The sequence below is a fragment of the Marmota monax genome, unplaced genomic scaffold (genome assembly GCF_021218885.2).
Source record: "Marmota monax isolate L192 unplaced genomic scaffold, Marmota_monax_Labrador192_F-V1.1 WCK01_AAM20220418_F8-fsc00046, whole genome shotgun sequence".
In the NCBI taxonomy this organism is placed as follows: Eukaryota; Metazoa; Chordata; class Mammalia; order Rodentia; family Sciuridae; genus Marmota; species Marmota monax.
Window position 1 is genome coordinate 216,948 of NW_026692486.1, and position 20,960 is coordinate 237,907.

A 20,960-nucleotide genomic window follows, 5' to 3' on the forward strand; every position below is an offset into this window, starting at 1 on the left:
TATCAAATATGATTTTGCCTTTACATTTTGTAAACACTGGGAATTTGGACAAAATTTTTCATTTTATTATTGTATGTTTGCATATGTATTATATATAGTAAATATGTCAAGGATGCTAAGAGGAGATCACTTTTGATTTTTTTAACTAATTGTTAAAAATTCAAACAAATGAATAAATATTGATGCCATCATTTTGCCCTAATCCAAATTGACATTGATTAGGATTTAGCAATAGTGCTTATAATTGAATCTATCTTACAACTGGGCAGTGACAACACATCATTTCTGGGTTTTAACCATCTGAGAGGGGCATGTTCAGGTTGATTCCTTCTGTGGTCACTGAGGATTAGGCATCTCATACTTTCTGTGGCTGGGATTAGCCACTCTCACAGGGGCATACAGTTCCATGAAAAAATAACATTACTAGTATTAGCCTTAATATCAAAACAATATTTCCAACAAATTTTTTAAATTACCTCATAAAACTATTGAATAAGGCAATCAATTTAAATTCTTTATAAAATATGCAATTAATGTACATGCCAGAGATTTTTTAAATGTCCTAGGCATTCCTTCCTATATAATATTCTGAGGTGTGTTCATGAGCGTGAACGTACATGGTGTCTGCCTAACCTCTAAAAGGAGAAGGCAGAAAGGGAGACAAATAGGAATGGATGAGAGGGCTGAGACTGAGATGGCTTAGTAAGAACAGAATAGGTCTCTAATTGTGCATGGGCCAGGCTTTCTCACTTTTCTGAAATAAACATTTAGCTAAATGAAAAGTATAAAATAAATTTTTAGTTAAACAGAAAATTTGGTGAGACATACTTTCAGCAGATGCAAGGCAATTATCTGAGTTTGAACTCATTAAATTAGGTATATATGGGAAGCATTTTTTTTTTAAGAATAACTAAGCTGCAACAAAACCTTTCTGAAAGAACTACTGAAATATTTCCATTCCCAAAGCCATCAGCACTTCTACCTCGGAGAATATTTTTCTGTTCAATTCTATTTCTCTGAAGCAAAAACCAGAGAAAATAAATCTGATGAAAAGAAATTCTGCAAATGACGGTCTGAGAAGAATAAATGTTGGGGGAAAGTCCGAGGTTGAAAACTATTCAGGCAAATTGTCTTGCCAGTGCTTATACAGAGCTCCCATATAGAGAGATAATCAACAGAAATATTTCAGGGACATCAAAAGTCATGAAGGCAAATGGGCAAACTGGATATAATGCTTTGCAGATCAGAAGCAGTTCCCTGATTCCCAGTCAAAAGCAGAGGCATGATGGCAAGCCCGGTTCCTACTTGCAAAATCATAATCCCATGTTTCCGCTTCCCAAGCAGCTGGGTTGGGGGTGGGCAGGGGATGTCGATACTGTGACCTGCATGTGTGCAGCCCACCACACAATCAGCACACTTATGGCAAATCCACTCCTCAAGCTCCCGCTACAACATTTAATGAAGTGACTGATTAAATAATAGCATCCCTTTTCTGTTAAGCAATACTTTCTGAAATGGCATGAATTTAGAGAGAGCTCCTCCGAGCTTCTGGGAGATAAGCACACTATAAATACAAGGTTATAGTGGCATTCGAGTGAGAGGAAGGCCTGCTTCTTACGTAAGAAATGAGAAACTGGAGGGAGAGATTTTTAAAAATGAAATAAATGGCAGCCTTTCACGCTTTTATTCCTTCTTATTCATAATTTTTTTCTGCTGAAGTATATTTCTGATAGCAACATCTCTGTCCTCTTGGGTCTAGTTACTTCATCCTCTTTTAAAAAAATATTCTCCAATTATTGTCACCGAGTAAACTTTTCTGTGTTCTAACAGCAGGCCCAAGCCACAGCTTGTGATTTAGTACATATACTAGGAAACAAACCATTGTCCCTTTTAATTGACTAAATTGCCTCTGTATTTGCCATCTTCCAAGGTTATAATAACCCCCCAGAGACTGATGAAACTTTAACAAGGTTACATGGCCTTTCCTGCTGTCCTCAAATAAGTACCAAAACCTTTCATGAAAATCCAGTTCCATTTCAAGGAGCAAGGTCTCAAGCCTGCACAACCAAGGCTTATCTTTCTTACTTCATTCACCAGTTGATTATGACTTTCCTTTTATTTCCTTTCAAATTTCTGAGGCAGATGCAGTGTGACAAATCACAGGTCCATGGAATGGTTCACCAGTCAGCCATTACATATTTGCGATATTTAGCATTTGATTGATGTACTAAGCTCTAACTGTAATCTCTTTTATCCCTGTCCTGGCTGTGTGAAGTATATAAGAAGAGACTGTATTGGTGTCAAAGTTCCTGTTGTAATTGAGAGTACTGGGCAACAACTCTTCTCCACCCACTTAAACAAGCCCAGTGAACCTGGAACATAAAATCTTAGGCCACTGCAGTAGACTTTTAAGTAGTAGGGTCCATTGAATGTGTCATCCAAAGTGAAACACAGGGCCAGATACAGTGGTGCACACCTGTAATCCCAGAGGCTCAGGGAGGCTGAGGCAGGAGGATCGAGAGTTCAAAGCCAGCCTCAGCAAAACCAAGGTACTAAACAACTTGGCAAAACCCTGTCTCTAAATAAAACACACACACACACACACACATAAATAAATAAATAAATAAATAAATAAATAAATAAATAAATAAATAAAACAGGGCTGGGGATGTGGCTCAGTGGTTGAGTGCCCCTCAGTTCTATCCCCAGTACCACTCTGCCCACACAAAAACAAAAAAGCAAAGTGGTACACAGTGACTGATTATTATGCTTGAGGGAAAAAACAGGCAGAAATCTGAATTGTTTCAGGAACACTGGAATATATGGTTACCCTACTGATAGTCTCCCCACTCCGATCACATATCCCTCAAATATCCACCCTCTGTTGGATATTGGATCTATTGTCCCTCAATAAATCATGTGACTCTCCTGCTTAAAGTTCTTTAACAATTCCCTATATCTGCATAATAAATTCCAACATTCCTCAAACATAAAATGTCTTCCATTTTCTAGCCCTTGCTATCCCTTGATGATTGCAGTTTCTTGTTTTACATTTAAAGGTCCAGTAGGTGACCTGATTGTACTGGCCCAAAGAGTATCAACCTGTTTTTTATTTCTAAACCTCAATCACTATATGAGTCACATGATATCAAAACTATTTCCTTACATTACTCAGAGGGATAGGGTGACATCTTATCCATCTTAATGCCCCCAGTGAGGACCTGGACCTAGAAATGAAACAATGAGTTATTCCACCTTCTCTCCTTTGCTGATAAAAAATTTAAAAAAAATTAAAAAAAAAAAAAGCTACAGTAGGTTGGAACGCAGTACTAATCAGAACGTGTAAACTGACATCCAGTGTTCTGTTCATTCAAACACCAACTTTGGGGGCTCATCCTTGATAAAAGACTGATACAAAAAAGCTGGCTCTTTCTTTTGATAAGGAAGGTTGAGACTCTGACCTTCTTAGTAAAGAGTCCACCCTTGAACACCCTTGAACTCCAACCACTGCTGTGGCACCCAGAACCGTATTTGGTCTCTCCTCTACTCCAGGGCATTGTTCACAGGGTCAGTACTAACACTGTCTGACCAGTTGGCTTTTTAACTGTTTTTCAAGTCCTGATTGATTGTATAGTTACTAAACTACAATGTTAATTTTAAGCAAAAACATTGTTTAAAAGAAAATGTCCAAAATGAATCAAGCCTACCATGAAGTATGTTGAGTTATCATGTATTGAAATGGTGCTATTTTCCTTTCTCACTCTCAAATCTGGAGCAACTGGTGAGAAAAACCAAGAATAAAAAATGCCAAGATAATACACTGACTATAATGGAAACTGAAAGAAAGATTTTAAAATTGATTCAAAGGAATATGCAATTTTTCTAACAAAGCCTTAGGTTTGTTAGGTTTTATTGTTGGAGAAAGAGGATCTATATCTGAAAGTCATCCCTGATTTTCAAGATATTTGCTGAAGGTGAAAAGGATAAGAGTTTAATTTTTCACATGGATAATAAAATAATAACTATTTATGAACATACTGGTAATAAATACACTGAATGAAATGTAAGCAAAATCAAATGGCTATCCTCAATGTCCTTCAAAATCCAGAAGTTAGGAACAAGAAAAGTTCATGAGTATCTATGAGTATCTATAGTAAGGGATGCCAGAGAAGTACCAATATCCTTTAGAAAAGGAAAAGGTAGAATTATTTTATGATGTACAAACAAACTGGAGAGCAAAGGCCTTTGAGGGTCTGGGAAGGTGGATGTGATTACACATCTTTCAGGTACTCACAGAAAATATGAGAAAAATAATATTTGCCTTCCTAATATAAATATCAAGCTGGGCATCATGGTGCACACTTGTAATCCCAGTGACTGGGAGGTTGGGGTGGGCTGAGGCAGGAGGATCCCAAATTCAAAGCCAGCCACCAGCCTCAGCAACTTAGAGGCCCTAAGCAATTCAGTGAGATCCTGTCTCAAATGAAAAAGGCTGGGAATGTGGCTCAGTGGCAATGCACCCTTGGGTTCAGTCCTCAGTACCAAAATAGAAAAGAAAGAAAGAAAAGAAATATCAGTAAGAGAGCCAACTGCTCTCTGTGAGAAAGAAATGTCTGACAAATTACAATTAACTTCTTCAGAGATTTGAGGGGGAAAGTCTCCTAAATGAGTTCCATATAATTTGGATGTAAGGAATACAAATATCAGCTTGCTGAACTGTATGCTTAACCTTTGATAATAAATTCTGTGACCTCAGGAAGGTTATTTAAACTGTTTTTGCCTTAGTTGCCTCATCTCTGAAATGGAGATATTCTTTCTTAGATTTACTGTTTGCATTAGATAAAAAATTTATGTTAAAAACTGAGCAAAATTCCTACCATAATCTAAAGGCCTACTAATTATAGGTATAACCATTATTGTCATTATTAAACATAAAATTTCAGATTTTATTAAGACTTAACAAAAAGCAAACACATGACAGCAGGAAATCAAATGAGAAAAAATAAGAAATTTGAGAGTGGGTGAATTTCTAGCATAAGTTAAAAAACAAAAAATGCATAATGTGGGGAATGGCAGTTGAAAACAGAGAGTAATTCAGGCTGGCCTGGATAGCAGTAGGGGAGAAGGCAGGAAAGAGGCCAGAATCTGAGAGACCTTGAATGCCAATGGATTAAGCATGACTTCTTATTCTGACATTTTGGAATCTGGGCCCTTAGTGACCTAGGGAAGATTTCCCACCAGTGTTAAGCACTTTCTAGGGATATTAAAGGACTTTCATTTGCAAACTAACCAAACCAGCGTCCACATCTGCCACCCCCACTTCCTCTATCAGGCATACTGGAGTCAATATTTTGCCATAATCACCCAGGGCCAGGTAACAGACAACTCGGGGAGACCCCACACCCCAGAGCTTACTGAAATTATTCATCCAAACCCAAGCCTGTATACATAGTCTTGTCCATTCCTTCTTAAAGAAATCACAATAAAGTCTCTTGCCTACATTTGCCTCCTTACTCCCTCTGCTTCCTAATCTATACTACTGCTTTCTAGGTGTCCCTGCATGGTGTAGGGTTTTGATGAATTTATCTGCCAACTTGGTTGGAACACAGTGCCTGGACAGGGGTTCAAACAGGTACTTGACTAAAGCACGTGGGTGTCAGCACCTTGGAAAGTGAGAGTAAGGAACTGTCTTTTCAATGGCAATCATCTCCTCATCTATATAGTCTCACCATAAATACACACACACACACACACACATACACACACTCCTCGTGCCCCCCACCCCTTCTGTATTTTAAAACAGCTAGGAGGAATCTAGCTGCTTTCTTTAGCAAAGGACAGCTAGTGAATGTTTTAAGCAGGGGAGGAGCACATCATTCTAGAAAATTTCATTTAGCATCATTATGAAAAATCTACTAAAATTGAAAGGGCATGTTGATCATTTATTTTTCCTCTTCTGGACTTTTTGTTTTTTTGTACCAGGGATTTAACCACTGAGCCACATTTTCAGATCTTTTTTATATTTTATTTAGAGACAAGATTTCACTGAAATGCATAGGGACTTGCTAAGTTGATAAGGCTAGCTTTGAACTCAACATCCTCCTGCCTCAGCCTCCCTAGCTGCTGGAATTACAGTCATGCACCACCACACCTGGTCTCTTCCTTGACCTTCATGCTCTGATCTTTAGTTCTGTCTGCTAACTTCCTACTCAAACCCCATTTCAAATACTACCTACCCTCTGAGGCATTCTCCAATCTTCTATCGGAACTAATATTCCTTCCTCTGTGTTCTCATTGTGCCACATGATGACGGTACACATCACAATGTATCATGGTTAGATGCATATATTTCTGTCTCCCTTACTCAACTGCAATCTTTCTGAGAACGAGGATTTAGGCTTATTGATAACTTTAGCACTGAGGATAGTGTTGTTCATAATCAATAAGAGCAAAACTCAGCTATTTGTTGATTTAGAGGCAAGACATAAGTATATAGATCATTGTGATAATTACATTGAGAGTTCTTTAGTAAGCCCCTGAACTACAGATGTAACAATGAGAATGGAAAAGTATTTATCAATACTTGAGCCATTGTAAAGGTCACATCTAAAGCTGTGCAGCAGTCATTTGCTCCATTTAGCTAAAGGGCATTTGAAAGGTGGCTCCTTCAATGAGATGTGCTGTCAGTTAAAATACTCCTTGAATTTCAAAGTCATAGTATAAAAATGTAAATTAACTTCTTAAAATATTTCACTTATCAAGTACAATATATTATTAAGATTATTTCATGTTTCTCTTTACCTTTTTCAATGCAGTGAGTAAAAATTGTTTATGTGGCTTGCATTAAATTTCTATTGGACAACTCTAATCTAGAGGACTCAGCAATTAATTGGCTGTGTGTGTTGTAGAGGGAAGAAGTTCTAGATTTTGAGACCAAATTACTAGAGAAAAGGTTGTGCTTAAGAGAAATAAGGCAATTAAATGGAAAAGTTGGTTTAAGTAGTCACAATGCTGAATGTGAGGGGCAGCTGGACCTATCCATCCGGCACCTGTAATTGCAAAGGGCTCATTTAGCGAAAGGAAGTGGAGAAAAGACTTCAATGAGACATGAGGAAAGGTCCAGACTAATATTCTCAGAAAAGTTTTTTGCCTTTATATATATATATATATATATATATATATATATATATATATATACACACACATACATATAAACAAGTTTTGATATTAGTGTTTTTAATTGACACACAATCATAAAAGTTCTTATTTTAAAACCTATATCCTCACATTTATAGAAGCTATTTTGGGGTCTATCCATCCACATTTTTATTAGACTTTTGTATAGAGTAGGTTACCAGTAAGGTCAGGCTCTCTCAATCCTGAGGGGAACAAAAAAATCTAGAGGTGAGTAAAGTTAAACCTCAGGGCACAATCTAACTAGGATCATAGATCCTGCAAATGCTATATAAAGCTCTGAAGGTGCTAGAACAATACAGGGCAAAGCAACAGGGCACGAAGACAACTTGCTGGATGGTGCAAGCCATATTTCATTGTCTTTTACCTCTTTCTTCCCTTCCTTCTTAAGAGCATTTGAAGGACACTTTTGGTTGGCAGTAGTCACAGAACGAAAGAATGACTTTAATGCGTAGGTTAGCCATGAGAGTCATCCCACCTTAGATGACTCTTTTCTACATCTAAATAAAAAAGCTCATGTACTTACATAAAAATGCATGACTCTCCCCACTGGACAGATTAATTCTCTGCCCCTGCCTCACAGACCTGGGGCCAAAGACAAATGCAGGAGACACACGGAAAACTATTGAAACCATATAAATAAATGGCTACATTTTGAATAGAAAAACAAATGTCAAGTTTGATGCTTGTGCTGATGGCCACACTTAGGCCTAAAGAAAGATTCTAAAGGAGTAAGGCTAGAATTAAAAGGTAATAGCAAAGAACCATGAGAACAGAGTGGCTGGAAGACAAGAGAGGAGAGTTTCAAGGAGGAAATGAAAGCAAAAAATGCCACTATCAAAGAAAAATCCAAATAAAGAATAAATGCGAACTAAGATGGGGGAAGTAAATCTAAATACACCATGAAACAAAATAAATGTAATGGGACTAAAATCATCAATGGAACAGAGATTCTCAGATTGGATTATCAGAAGCCACCCACATGCTGCATTAATATATTTAAATCCTGAAGGGTTTTTGTTTTGTTTTTTTGGTACTGGGTTCTGAACCCAAGGGTACTTTCCACTGAGCTACATCCCCAGACCATTTTTATTTTTATTTTTATTTTTTATTTTGAGACAGGATCTTTCTAAGTTGTTTAGGGCCTCACTAAGTTGCTAATGCTGGCCTTGAACTTGCAATCCTTCTGCCTTAAGAAGGATTTTGTCTTTAAGAAGACAAAAGTGATAAAAAGGATTATTTTTAATGATATGGGATTCATTTCAACAGTAAGATAAAAAAAATCCTAAATCATTTGAAAGCATATAAGAGGTATTCCAAACATTTACAAACGAGAAATTGGCATAATTACAAGGTGAAATGGACAAATTCATAGTTATAGTGAACAGATTATCATTATAGCTCAGGAACTGAGAGAGCAATCAGATAAAAAAATCTAAGGATTTAAAAATATGAAAAACACTATTAATATGTATTTTTTAGACGTTTAGAGAACCCTCCTCCCAAAATTTAAGGAATCCTATCCTTTCCAAAAACTGAATATAAACTAGCCCACAAAGCCTGTCTCCACAAATAACCAAATAATTAAAATCTCACAGAACAAGAATAAGATACTTTTTAAAATTAACATTCAGTGAACACATAAGAGTTTTTAGAATTGAAATGGGGCAGCAGAAAAAAAAATCTCAGAAGAATGCATGGAAGATAAAATTGAAGTCTCTCAGAAAGTAAAACAAAAGGACAATGAAGTAGGCAGAAGAGAAAAGCTAAAAATATTAGAGCACCAGTCTCGCAGTTTCAACATTGCCATAATAGAAATTCCAAAGGCAGAACACAGAGGTTTAGAAACAAAACAAAACAAAAAAACAACCTGAGACTGAAGGCCTGTAACTGGAGAGACAGGATAAAGTCTGTCAGAGCCAAGATTCCTACTGACCCATGCTGTGCTTCAAACCTGAACGCAGACCCGCAGGGGAACTGAGCTCAGATGTTGGTTTGTGCTTCCCTCGTTATGACCATCAGCTAGAGAAATCGTTGCTCTCCCTCTTTGGTGTCCAGCTCCAGAAGCCAAGCACTGATCACATTCTTGCTGGACATCTGTGTCTGGCCCACACTAAGCCCTCAGCAGACACCCTGAATCTGATCAGCCCTTGTTTCCCAGGCAGGGCACACTCACGTCCTACCAAACCCAGGCTCTGACTCAATGATTCTTTTCAGCTTATTTTCTCCTGGAAATATTGTCCTTTTATTACAAAGCTAAGTTTGAGCTTATGTCTGACGTGCCATGTGCAGAAATGACAGAACATTAAAGAAAAGCAGAGACAGAGCAAACAGAGGTCAGTGTAGTGGTTATTCTAGGAAGGAGTAGGGGATGTGATGGGGCAGGAAATAGGAGCTTAAGACTAATGTGATAATAAATTTCTACTTCATTAAAAAAGTGGTGCATATGTGGGTGTTTGGTTATTATTTAACTTGCACATACAGTTTTAAAACATTCTAATTTAATTTTTGTTTTAATTAGTTATACATGACAGTAGAATGCATTTAAATACTTTTATATATAAGATATAGATGGGACAATTTATTTATTTGTTTGTTTGTTTATTTGTTTATTTATTTATTTATTTTTGGTACTGGGGATTGAACCCAGGGGCACTTCTCCACTGAACCACCTCCCTAGCCCTTTTTTAAAATTTATTATTTTGAGATAGGGTCTTGCTAAGTTGCTTATGGTCCTCGATAAGTTGCTGAAGCTGCTTCCACCTCCCCAGCCACTGGGATTATAGGCATGCATCACTGCACCCAGAAAACTTGAATTTTTTCAAGTGTGACCAGGCAGAATTTATCCAAGTCATGTAATACAACATCAGAAAATAAAATGTAGCCACTCAAGTACTTGAAGAAGGTAAGAAAGTAACTGTTTTTTTGCTAAGTGAGGGTCACATTCCTCAAGGAGTATGTTCATTGGCCTGGGGGAAACCAATGCCAGCATACAGTGTAAGAAAGGAAAGGAAAATAGTAGATGTGGTAGAAGCTGTTATAGTTCCAATACTCATCGCTCCTCTCTGCAAGAGGATGATGCTCTCATTCCAAGGCTGCTTGACTTGGCTAAGGACTTGCTTTGACAGTGGAATTCTAGAGTGACTCCTCAGTCTGAGCTATCCCTTCACCTGAGTCTCAGAACTGCAGCTGACCAACAGAGATGATCATGAGAGGAAGAAATCAAACTTTGTTGTCAGAAGGTGGAGTTGATTGTTAGACTAAGACACAGTGAATTACTCTTCCGTGAACTTTGCAGAGAAAGAAAGGAGAAAACAGAAGTCTAAGGTTACAGCCTGTGAGGAAAGGATTTGATTACCCTATGTAAGGCCTGGAATGTTGAGAAGCAGAGATTAATATTAAAGGCTAAAAAAAACAAATTAGAGAGGAGGAAGGCATACCCTAGGCCACAGAAGAGTCAAAGATCAAGGACACAGGATGAAGGGTGGTCTTCATGGATGAGAGGGATCTGTCAAAGACAGTAGCAAAGGGAGAGAATTGATAAAATCAAGTTGAATGGAGAAAATTCGAGCAAGCAAGAAGAAAGAAGACCCCAGTCTTTTGAGAAGGCCAGAGGTGAGAACAACTGCTGCTAGTGATATGTGGACATGGGGCCAAGAAGGCACTTGAAAGTCAGTATGACTTTGAAGAGCCAGAATAGTCTGTGTGCATGTTGATATTTCCCTCCCTGAGGCTCAGTCAGTGAAATTTGACCCAGCCATCTGCTAATAAACACGAAAATTATATGTAACTAATACTGGTTGTATATTTACATAAAGAAGATGAAGAGAACTTTTTGTCTTCTCTCTAGCCCTTATCTGTACAAACTTAATTGTTCTTTATTAGTACTTTCAGGAATTGAGTACCCCAAACTACAATATTAAAAAAAAAAAAAAAACACTAAGAGAAATTTCTTTCTCAGCACTACACACTAATTTAGCATTAAAGGGTTAAAAACAAAATTTGTTAAGGTATATAACATTTTCCAGGTATATTTAAGTCCCTGAATTTTCACAAATGAAATGTTAAGATACTTTAAATCAGCAAATTAAGGGAAATAAATAATTTGGAATTTGGGGAAATTCAAGCTAAAATTGACCACAAAACTTACTGAGATCATCAATTCTATCATCAATTATGCTGAATTAGTCACTCAACAAAACCACCCAAATCTTTAGTTTCAGATTCACTGAAGCTTACAAATACACTTATGAAAATCATTACATTTCTCACTGGACTGTTGTACACCTGTCATCCCAGGCACTTGGAAGGCTGAGGTAGGAGGACAGCAAGTTCAAGGCCAATTTCAGCCATTTAGTGAGACTATGTCTCAAAATAAAAAAAAATAAAAATAAAAGGGGCTGGGATTTAACTCATTAGTAAAGCTCTTCTGGGTTCAAAACCTAATACCAAAAAAATTACAAGAAGCAAATCATTGCATTTCTTAATGCAAAGCATCTTAAGTATGATCCCCCCAAATTCTTCAACTACAAATCAAACTTTGTGCAAAGTAATTTGTGTTAAATTAACAAAAGAAAAATTCATCCCATAATCACCCTGGGAAAGAGAGGTTCCAAGCCATTCGGAGCAGTAATTGGACGAAATCTCCTCCTCCACGTTCCAGATCTGTTATCCCTTGTGACTTTTCCATCTCGGGGAGGAGGTAGAGGAGGAACAGGCATCACGTAACTGTTAATGCGTGGAAGTTGATATGGATTCATTCTTTGTGAATTGTTCATGGAGTTCCTGAACTTCATCATTGCCTTCTTGCCCTGTAATCAAATTTCATGAACCAATGAAACAGAAGTGGTGACCCAATTAAACCAAAATTAACAAGACCAGTCTGTATTAATGACAATGTATACAAAAACAACTGGTATCCATAGACAAACCCAAAACACACCAGTCTGCAGAAAATTGCATTTTGTAGTATCCAGAGCAAATTAAATATTCACAATTGCTAAACTTGTGTAATATAGTTTTAAGCCAACATAAAATGATGACATTTTTATAGTACTCTTGGATTTTTCCTCAATAATCCATTAAATCTCTTGGGATCTAGTAGAGTCAAACAATTTAAAACTAAAAAGTCTATAGTATTATACCTTGAAACAGGTTTGGATATTAGACTTGGCGATAGGGAGTTAATGTTTTTTTTTTTTACAAGTTTTGACCTCCCCTATTCATATAGGTGGATATCCAAGGCAATCTCATACATTCTTTAGATTATTTCAATCACTGTGTGAAGGGCAAGTTTGACTATTTATCAAAATTTTAAAGGTGCATACTCTTTGACCTAGAAATTCAATTGGTAGCAATAAATCCTACACAGGCAACTACACAAGTACACTAATGTAAATTTTTATGAGGTACAACATACTCACGTATATAGCTACAGTATAAATTTAGCTGAATCATCAAAAAATGTAACATTCCAATAGGAAAATATTTAAATTTGGCTTTGTTTGTGCAATAGATTCTTACCAGACTATTGAAAAAATGTGAATTTATTTATCCTAGCATAAAAGAATGCATGCAGTATGATCAGCTATTTCACGTAAATAATTTGTATGTGGGTTTTGACTATAAGCAAGAATAACTGAAAGAACCTGAGTTACCTACCCCAATTTATAACAATGTATTTGTTTTTATAATTATTTGTATTTAAATAGTACAAATTTATATTGCATTTACATTTTTTAAATTTATAATTAATTTTAAGCCCATTTAGTTCTTACTTTGAGACATTTAGTAGTAAAAAGCTATTTTTAAGAAAGGGAAGTTATTCTGCAGACAGTTTTTCATTGCTAAATAAGTAAAAGCAGGTTAAATAAAGGCAGGTGTAGTCCTAATTTTGATTAAAAAGAGCATTTATGTGAACAGAAGGGATTTAAATAGATATTCACAAAGCAATTTACTATTGCTAGAATGGTTGGTATTTCATTGTTATGTTCTTATTTTTCTTTTCTCCCATATTCCATTTTTTCTGTAATAAACTGCATTTAGTGTGGAATAACAAAAATAAGTGAAAGTAATAAGAAGAATAAAATCAATGAATCTAGAATTTGGGAGTTTGGCGATTTTTTAAAAATGATACTCTGACTAGGACAATTGTATGTCTTGTTTAGAAATGGATTAATGATTTTTTTTAATTAAGATGTTTTTCATTTTACTTTTGTTTGTTTGTTTGTTTGTTTTAGCTCAAAGCATCTTGGACAACTTTTCATGCCATTACAGATAATTTACTGTCATTTTTTAAATGTACCTTAGTATACTATGACATTTTTAAACAATATATAAATACTTGTTTCTTTCAATTGCTCACTGTTAAAAATATAACAGTAAAAAATATTCTTGATTCTATTTCTTTGCACATGTGTATATTCCTTGAATAAATTCCTATTTGTTAAACTGCTTGAGTATGTTCATATAAAATGGTTATAGATATTCCCAGTATTACCTTTACAAATAGTTGTTCCAATTTCTTCTCCTACCAACCGTGTATGAGAAACTCTCATTTGGAGGCTTATTCATTTTTAATAAAGAAATTACTTTTACTTAGTTTCACTGCAACCAATCTAATTTTGACCAAATCACTTTTGCCTAAGTTAAAGACCTTCACTCCTGGTATTATGCAAAGTTCAACCTGCTTTTATCTGTTGTACCTTCAAATATTTCCCACGTGCATATCCTTTATTCTTTAAAAAATTAATAAGAATTTATTAGATGCTCATTACATACTTAGTAATCATACAGATTACTACCATGTTGTTTGATTTCATATTAAAACATTTTCATCATCAATATCACTTGGAAAATATAAACATGTCTTTTCACACTATATTTCACTTATGAACATTAGACTATAAAATTCTTAATAAATTACTTTTGTCAGCCTTGTTAACTGATATAACATCAATTTCTAGACCAGGACCTAGCCCATAGTAAGTGGCCAATAAATATTTACTGAATGAAAAGTGAGGTTAGCTAATTGAAACTAACATGGAATTGACCTCAGTCTTCTCAGCACCTGTGAACGACCACTAAATATCTATCTTTCAGTAACCCAAATCCCCAAAACAAGAAAATAAGAAACCTATATTGATTTAGTCAGCCAGTCTATTCAGTGACTCTGAATAAATTTGGAAAATGACCTGAAAGAAAAAAAATTGCTCCCTAACTAAATAGAAAAACTTGATTATGATCTGATTGATAGTGTTCGAATTTAACAAGAAAATGTACCAATCAAAATAGAATTATAGAAGCTTAGGACAGAATATAATCACCTTGGCAAACATGGAAGGTACTCATGCAAGTACAGTCTATGGGAAAGAAAATCCTACCCATTGGACTTTGAATATTTCCAGTTCTAATGGCAGAGTTATCCCTGGAGGACACAGAGGGTTTTAGCCAAAGACTTTTATATAGAGTTTTCTGGTACTTTTGGCAAGCACATTCCTAAGAGGAGATGGGTGAACCAGGTCATCTGAGCCTGATCCTGTTAACATTCTGTTATAACCTACCCCTTCATTCTAATTCCATATTCTCCAGGCAACCTTCTCATTATGATCTGGCTTCTCTTGTGGCTCTACTTACAAGAGAGGAAGGTACTTCTATAAGCTTTCACTATTTGATATCTTTTGGTGAATTAATGGCCCCTTATTATGGTAAGGCCCATTATTTTTGGTTTACTCTAGATAGAAAAAGGACCTTGTTATTAGTTGTTTCAGTTAGGGTGACACAGTTTTCCAGGACTGACTATTCATGGACACTGGCTGAAATGGGAAATCCATGGGCCTCACCATTAGAGACTAGATCCTACAAAGGGCCAAACTTATGAGCAAGCAAGTTCCTGCCCAGCTCTAATCTAAGACAAAGAGCCATCACTTTGGGACTATCCTGCTTTTTGGGAAACTACTATTAAATTAACTGAAATAAAGTTTGTGAAAAATATTTCACAAGCTGAAAAGCACATTAAGTGGATTAAAGTATTAGTTATTATTTTTAGTTATATTTATGCTTTTACTGTGAAACAATAATTTATTCATTTTAATTTAATGGTCCAGTGTCAAAGTTATCAGTGAAAGATAATAAAAATATCTTAATTTCATATGTTTTGTGTTTCCTAATAAGGAAGGTAACATAATTCACCCATCTCAGAATAATGATAATCATGAAGAGGCTCTTTTATAAGCTGGCAAATGTTTCTTCTTCACGTTAGAAACACAAACAGTACACTCCCTAGTTAGTGAAGTCCTAATTATCCCTCCCTATTTAAGTAACTAACATTTCATAGTTACCAAACCTCCTTCCTGTATTCTATTTAAATAAGTGAAAATTTCCTGGGACGTGACCTTGAAAGGGGAACTACTGGGTGTGATTAACTCAGCATTTTTAAAGATGGACATTCTTTTCCTTCTATATTCAACCTTCTAAGAGCCAAACTTGAAGTAATTTCATACACTGATGGGAAAGTAAGTCGGCATGCAAATGCAAACCTATTCTTAGAAAGTTTCATTTTCTAGGTCTTATGCATTTACAATCTGGAAGGAGTCAACACTGGGTCACTTCTGATAGAAGTCATGTCTGGCTATGAAAATTCTTTCCTCTTTGTTTTTCAACCAGCCTCTCCAATTAATGAGAAGTGTCCATACATTGTTACAAATCCATTCTTTATGCTTTCTGCTCAATATTCCAGAAATTATAGGACTGCCAGTTCCAGTTAGATATAGTTCACCAGAAATAACACATAGTAAGTGCTTAATAAATGCACAATATCGATTTCTCTATGTGAATTAATTGAATACAGCATCTTAAATCTGTGATAACCTAATATTCTGATCAAGAATAAGAACAAATTTCTTGAAGAAAATAACATTTACCCCAATGGGAAATGGAGCTTCATTTTCCAGCACTGAGGGTTTTAATCTGGATCCGGAAGTTATCTTTGGAACAGTCCCCACTGCAGGATTACGGGGAAGAGGCTGTAATCGAACTGGAGGCTGCATATTTCCTGGGGCAGTATATGGTCGAGGAGCTGTCTAGACAATTAGAGAAAAAAATTCCATTTAAATTAGAATCTTGACATGTTTCCAGAACCAATTAATAACCTAACAAATTGCCTAGAGTAATTAATGGTGCCTTTTTACTGAACAGATTAAACTTTAATTATGTCCTTCCATTATACATACCCTTCTGACCCAAAGTATTTGTGAAAACATATGGTGTTGAAATCCCCTACATAACTAAATGCCACAATTATAGAGTATGCTAAACAAAGGAGATGTCCTCTATCACATTTCTGTATTTTAATCATACTGTAAACTTGCTGACAATACTTAATTTATACCAGGCACAGAATGGCTTTGCTCAGTTATGTGTTAAGTTGAATAATGTTCCTATTTCAGAGATCTAAAAGAATAGTATTGAAATGTACTCATTTCAGTTTCAGCGTTTTCAATATAAATTCTATTCGGAATCCTTAAAGCCTTAAGATTGGTGTCAGAGTAAAACCAGACAATAGGATAGACAGATGCTCAACTGTAATGTATTACCATTTATTCAACTACTTCCTTGAAATATTAAGAAAACAAAAATGAAAAATTGTATCTGGCAACTTTGGAAAAAACTGTATAAAATCAATGTGTTTTCCATGTTGCATATTTTGCATTTGTTCTTTTAATTCTCCTGTTCATCTTCTCTACTTTTGCTCTCAGCCCTGGCTGTCATTCCTTTAGGAACCTACCAACTAACCTCAGTATTGTAGTTATATTCTACCAAGAAAAGGAACTAACAGGAGACAGAAAAACAGGAAAATGAAATCAGGGCTTTTATTTCCCTGGAACCTCTCTGAAGGGTTCTAATGGGCCAATAAGGGTCTCTAACCAAGCCCACTGCTCCTGTTGGGAAATGCTCTCCTGCTACACGTTCTATCTGCTGGTTCTGGAATCCAATCTTTCTCTTTCTCCAGAGAGCCTAGGGACTGTGGTTTCCTGTTGTGCTGACCCCAGCATGCTTAACATCCCTAGTTGGTTTTCCTTAACCCTGCCTGCATCTTTGTAAATAGTTTCTTTATTAAACACTTCCTAATTACTTTGTTTGTGTGAGCCATCTGTTCCCTGCTGAGCCCCGGACTGATACATTTTCCAATCAAGAATGTATTGCAGTGAATATCAAAAATGCCAGTATGGAGCATTGCAAAGTGTCTTTTGGGGCATCAACAAAATATTGTGAGTTTAGTATAAAGATTAGCAATGTGTCAAAAGTAGGGGGAGAAATGAAGCTATTGACCCAGTTGTTCTATTACAATAAGATAATGGAAACCTGTTGAGACTAGGAGATGCATGTTTGGGTAAGAGAATATGAAAAGGATGGTATATAAATGATTCATGAATAAAGCTTCATACATTGACTCTAAAGAATGGTGAATGACAAATATTCAATTCTGGAAAAGTGTGTGTAAATACATAAAAAATGATGATAAGGCATCTCCTACTACCAAATATTAGTGTCAGTACCACCTTGAGAAGCATGTCATGAATAGCTAAAGCTCTGATTTTGTTAAGTCAACATTTGTTGAATTCCAACCAAAGGCCCAAGAAGGAGATTAAAAGTAATGTTTTAACATCTAATGGTGACACAGGACAACCATTGTCAAATGAACAACACAAATACTGCCAAGCAGAAGATAACAACAAAATACCTGAGAACAAAACTTAAAATGTAAAGGTCTTGGAATATTAGAGTAAGCCAATGAGGCTAATACAAATTAAAATTCCACAAGCAGTTAGATATTAAATGGTTAAGCAAGAGAAGAAAACAATAGCAAAGAAGAATGGTAAACTTTAACATCCAAACAAGAGAGCCAATGAGAGCAAGACGCAAGAGGAGAAACAAAGATAATAATCCTCAATCTCTCTTTTTCTTCCTTCACTAGTTACACAATTTTTATCTAGGAACACCACTGTCATAAATAAAGATGATATTTCCAGAATCCCTTACAACTCTGTGTATGCCTCAATATGAACAGAAGTGATAGAATGAAACTTCCAGATCATGTCTTTGGAGAAGAGAAGTATGTGTTTGCTTTCTTTCCCCTCTACCCATTTCCTGTGGTTAAGGTACTCATATGGTGATCCACCATTTGGGCTTATATAGATGGAGGCAACACCCTGAGTTTGGTAGATGAATAATACAAAATAAATCTGAATTTGTGATGAATTTATAGAACAGAAAAGGCACAAGCTGAGAAGAGACATGCACATTAGTTGGGTGGATGGGGGCCCTGATGCTTAAGTCATTGTTATTTGAATTCTCTGCACACAAACCTGCATCACAACCAATGCAAGTGAATTGACTAGAGCTACATAGAACTTAAATAAAAACAACATAAGCCTATATAAGCCAAACAGTACTAGATCTTAAAAGCCACAGAGAAATCGAACTAGAGCTTTCTGAACAAGGGAATCAGATTACCCAAAAGAGTCTTGCAGACTCTATAAAACAAGCATGCTTTAAGATTGTTTTCTGTCAAATAATCCAACCGAACACAAAAACATGAAACATCTAATGTAGGGATTCAAGAAAACAGGTTACTGCAAACTAGAACATGATCTACTGGCTGTTATGCTCTAAATTTTACTTCCATGCATTTGCATACAAATATCATCAGTTAGATAAATGTGGCAGTCAAATGTTTAACTGATTACATTTATCTCTAAAAACAAATCTGCACCATTAACTAACAGCTGTGAGCTACAAACTGCTGCAGTTCACATCAGAAGCTACCTTAAATTTGCTATATTTTAAATGGTTTGTAATATATTTTCTTGGAATAAATACGGCACTGTAGCTTAACATTCTCAAAACTGGGCCAGAATGTGAATTGAAATTGACTACCTGGTGAATAATCAGCTTAGTTGAGCATTTTTAATTCTTAGAAGATCTCAAGGGGTAAATTCTCTGAATGTGCACTATTCATTGAAATGACTTTCTACTGCAGACTATTTTGGAGGTCTAGGTTCAACTAGTGAACAAATGCATTGACATTGCCCTGGATACTTTCCTTATTCATTTGAGAAAGCTATAAATAAATAAATATATGGTGATATCCCATAACAATTCTTACTTGTCTCTAGCACTTAGAGATCAGGAGTGAAATTTAAAGACTATGTATCCGCACAGGGAAAAGCAAACCATTTCTGTAAAATGGGAAGTACAATTCCAAGATCACAATAGGTATCCCTTAAGGTGCAAGAGCACCACAGGGGGTGACCAAGTGAAGAACCCTAGCTTAGCAGAGGGAAAGCCTTTTGAAGTGCTGGTGTCAGTGTTTCCTGTAATTTTTAAATTACTTTCTCACTTCTGCCACATTAAGATCTCCTGGATGTATCATAAACTATTTATTGAGGGTGTTCAGCTGGAAAATTGAAAAGAAAGCTTTTAAAGGGTTTTTCCTCTCTGAAACAGGTGGAAGACAGAAAACTGCACTAGATTGTTTCTTTTGTTTCACTCAGGTTAAGCTTCTGAGAGTCTAGTGAATTGCCATCCAATAAAAGAATTATTTGTACACATATACATTCAAATCAAACCTGGAAATTGGGGTAACAACAAAGGGTAGATGGTTGCTTTTCATCACTTGAGCTGTTCATCAGGGAATGTCAAAACCTATTTACCTTTTGAAATATGTCAAAGCTTAACATTATATATGATGAACCTACTTCAATAACCTGTAAAAGCATTGCCATTCCTCTATAAATATTGTGCAATACCAAAAAAAATGTTCATGCTAACAAGGAAATAGATTAGGTTACACAAAGCAAGAATAAAGATGTAATCAAACAATTCAGTTATAACTTAAACCATCAGCCTCTAGTAAATATTTTGCAAATCTTTTCCTTTATTGATATTGTTTCAAGGTGTCTCCCTCTCCTTTGAGAGTTTATAACCACCTCTAAGTTACCAAGGAATCAAGCTAGCACAAATTATCAGTGTGAAATTTGTTCAAATAGTATCTCTATACATTTAATTATTTTTATTTTAGAGTTATGAGCACACATTTTTGATGAAAGGAACATTGGTATCTATCCTCTATGCAATATGGTGCCATTGATCTGTGCAGGTAAGAGAGCAGTAGAGGGAAACGCAAGAACTAAATTCAGAGGTCAGAAAATATAGAATATGTATGAAACAACTCATGGTTCAACTCTGCTGCATTGTAGGACGCTAATGGGTAATCATGAAGGGAAATATTGAGATGGCTAACTTGAGGTCATATGGTTTATGGTCTTATATGTCAGGTGAAAGAGTCTGGTCTTGCCTATCTGTAACACAGAACCAGGGAACGTACTGGGAATATATGTAACATAAATAATCTACACTTCAAAAAAAAAAAAAACTAGCAGTTAGCAAGTACAATGGATTTGGCAGGAGTGGTCTTGATTCGAAGTAGGAGATTCAGGAGAGACAGAGTTGAATAGATAAAAGACTGTGTGGGGGGGTGTTGTTCTTTTTTTTTAGTTTTTTTTTTAATTTGTTCCTTTTTGTTATACATGACAGTAAGAGTCTATTTTAACATATTTATACAAACTTGGAGTATATGTTATTCTAATTAGGATCCTAGTCTAGTGGGTGTACACGATGTTGTTCTTTTTAAAACAATGTTTTCATTCAGGAGGACTTGCAGGATTATGCTGACACGGTGCCAGAAAGCATTTTTTTTTTTTTTT

The 20,960-nt window shown here is 35.8% G+C and overlaps 1 protein-coding gene across 4 annotated transcripts in view; it reads right to left on the bottom strand.

Moving 5' to 3' along the window:
• Window positions 1–20,960, bottom strand: part of Erich3 (glutamate rich 3) — a 102,222-nt gene that overhangs the window by 48,436 nt on the left and 32,826 nt on the right. For 3 of the 4 annotated variants that reach the window (XM_046443221.2, XM_058578923.1, XM_058578922.1), the window contains 2 exons: window positions 16,116–16,274; window positions 11,790–12,005 (listed from right to left, as the gene is read on the bottom strand). In XM_046443221.2, the coding sequence (XP_046299177.2) occupies window positions 11,790–12,005; window positions 16,116–16,274 (375 nt within the window). The remainder of the gene's footprint in view (window positions 1–11,789; window positions 12,006–16,115; window positions 16,275–20,960) is intronic. The other variant, XM_058578924.1, reaches the window with a different exon arrangement.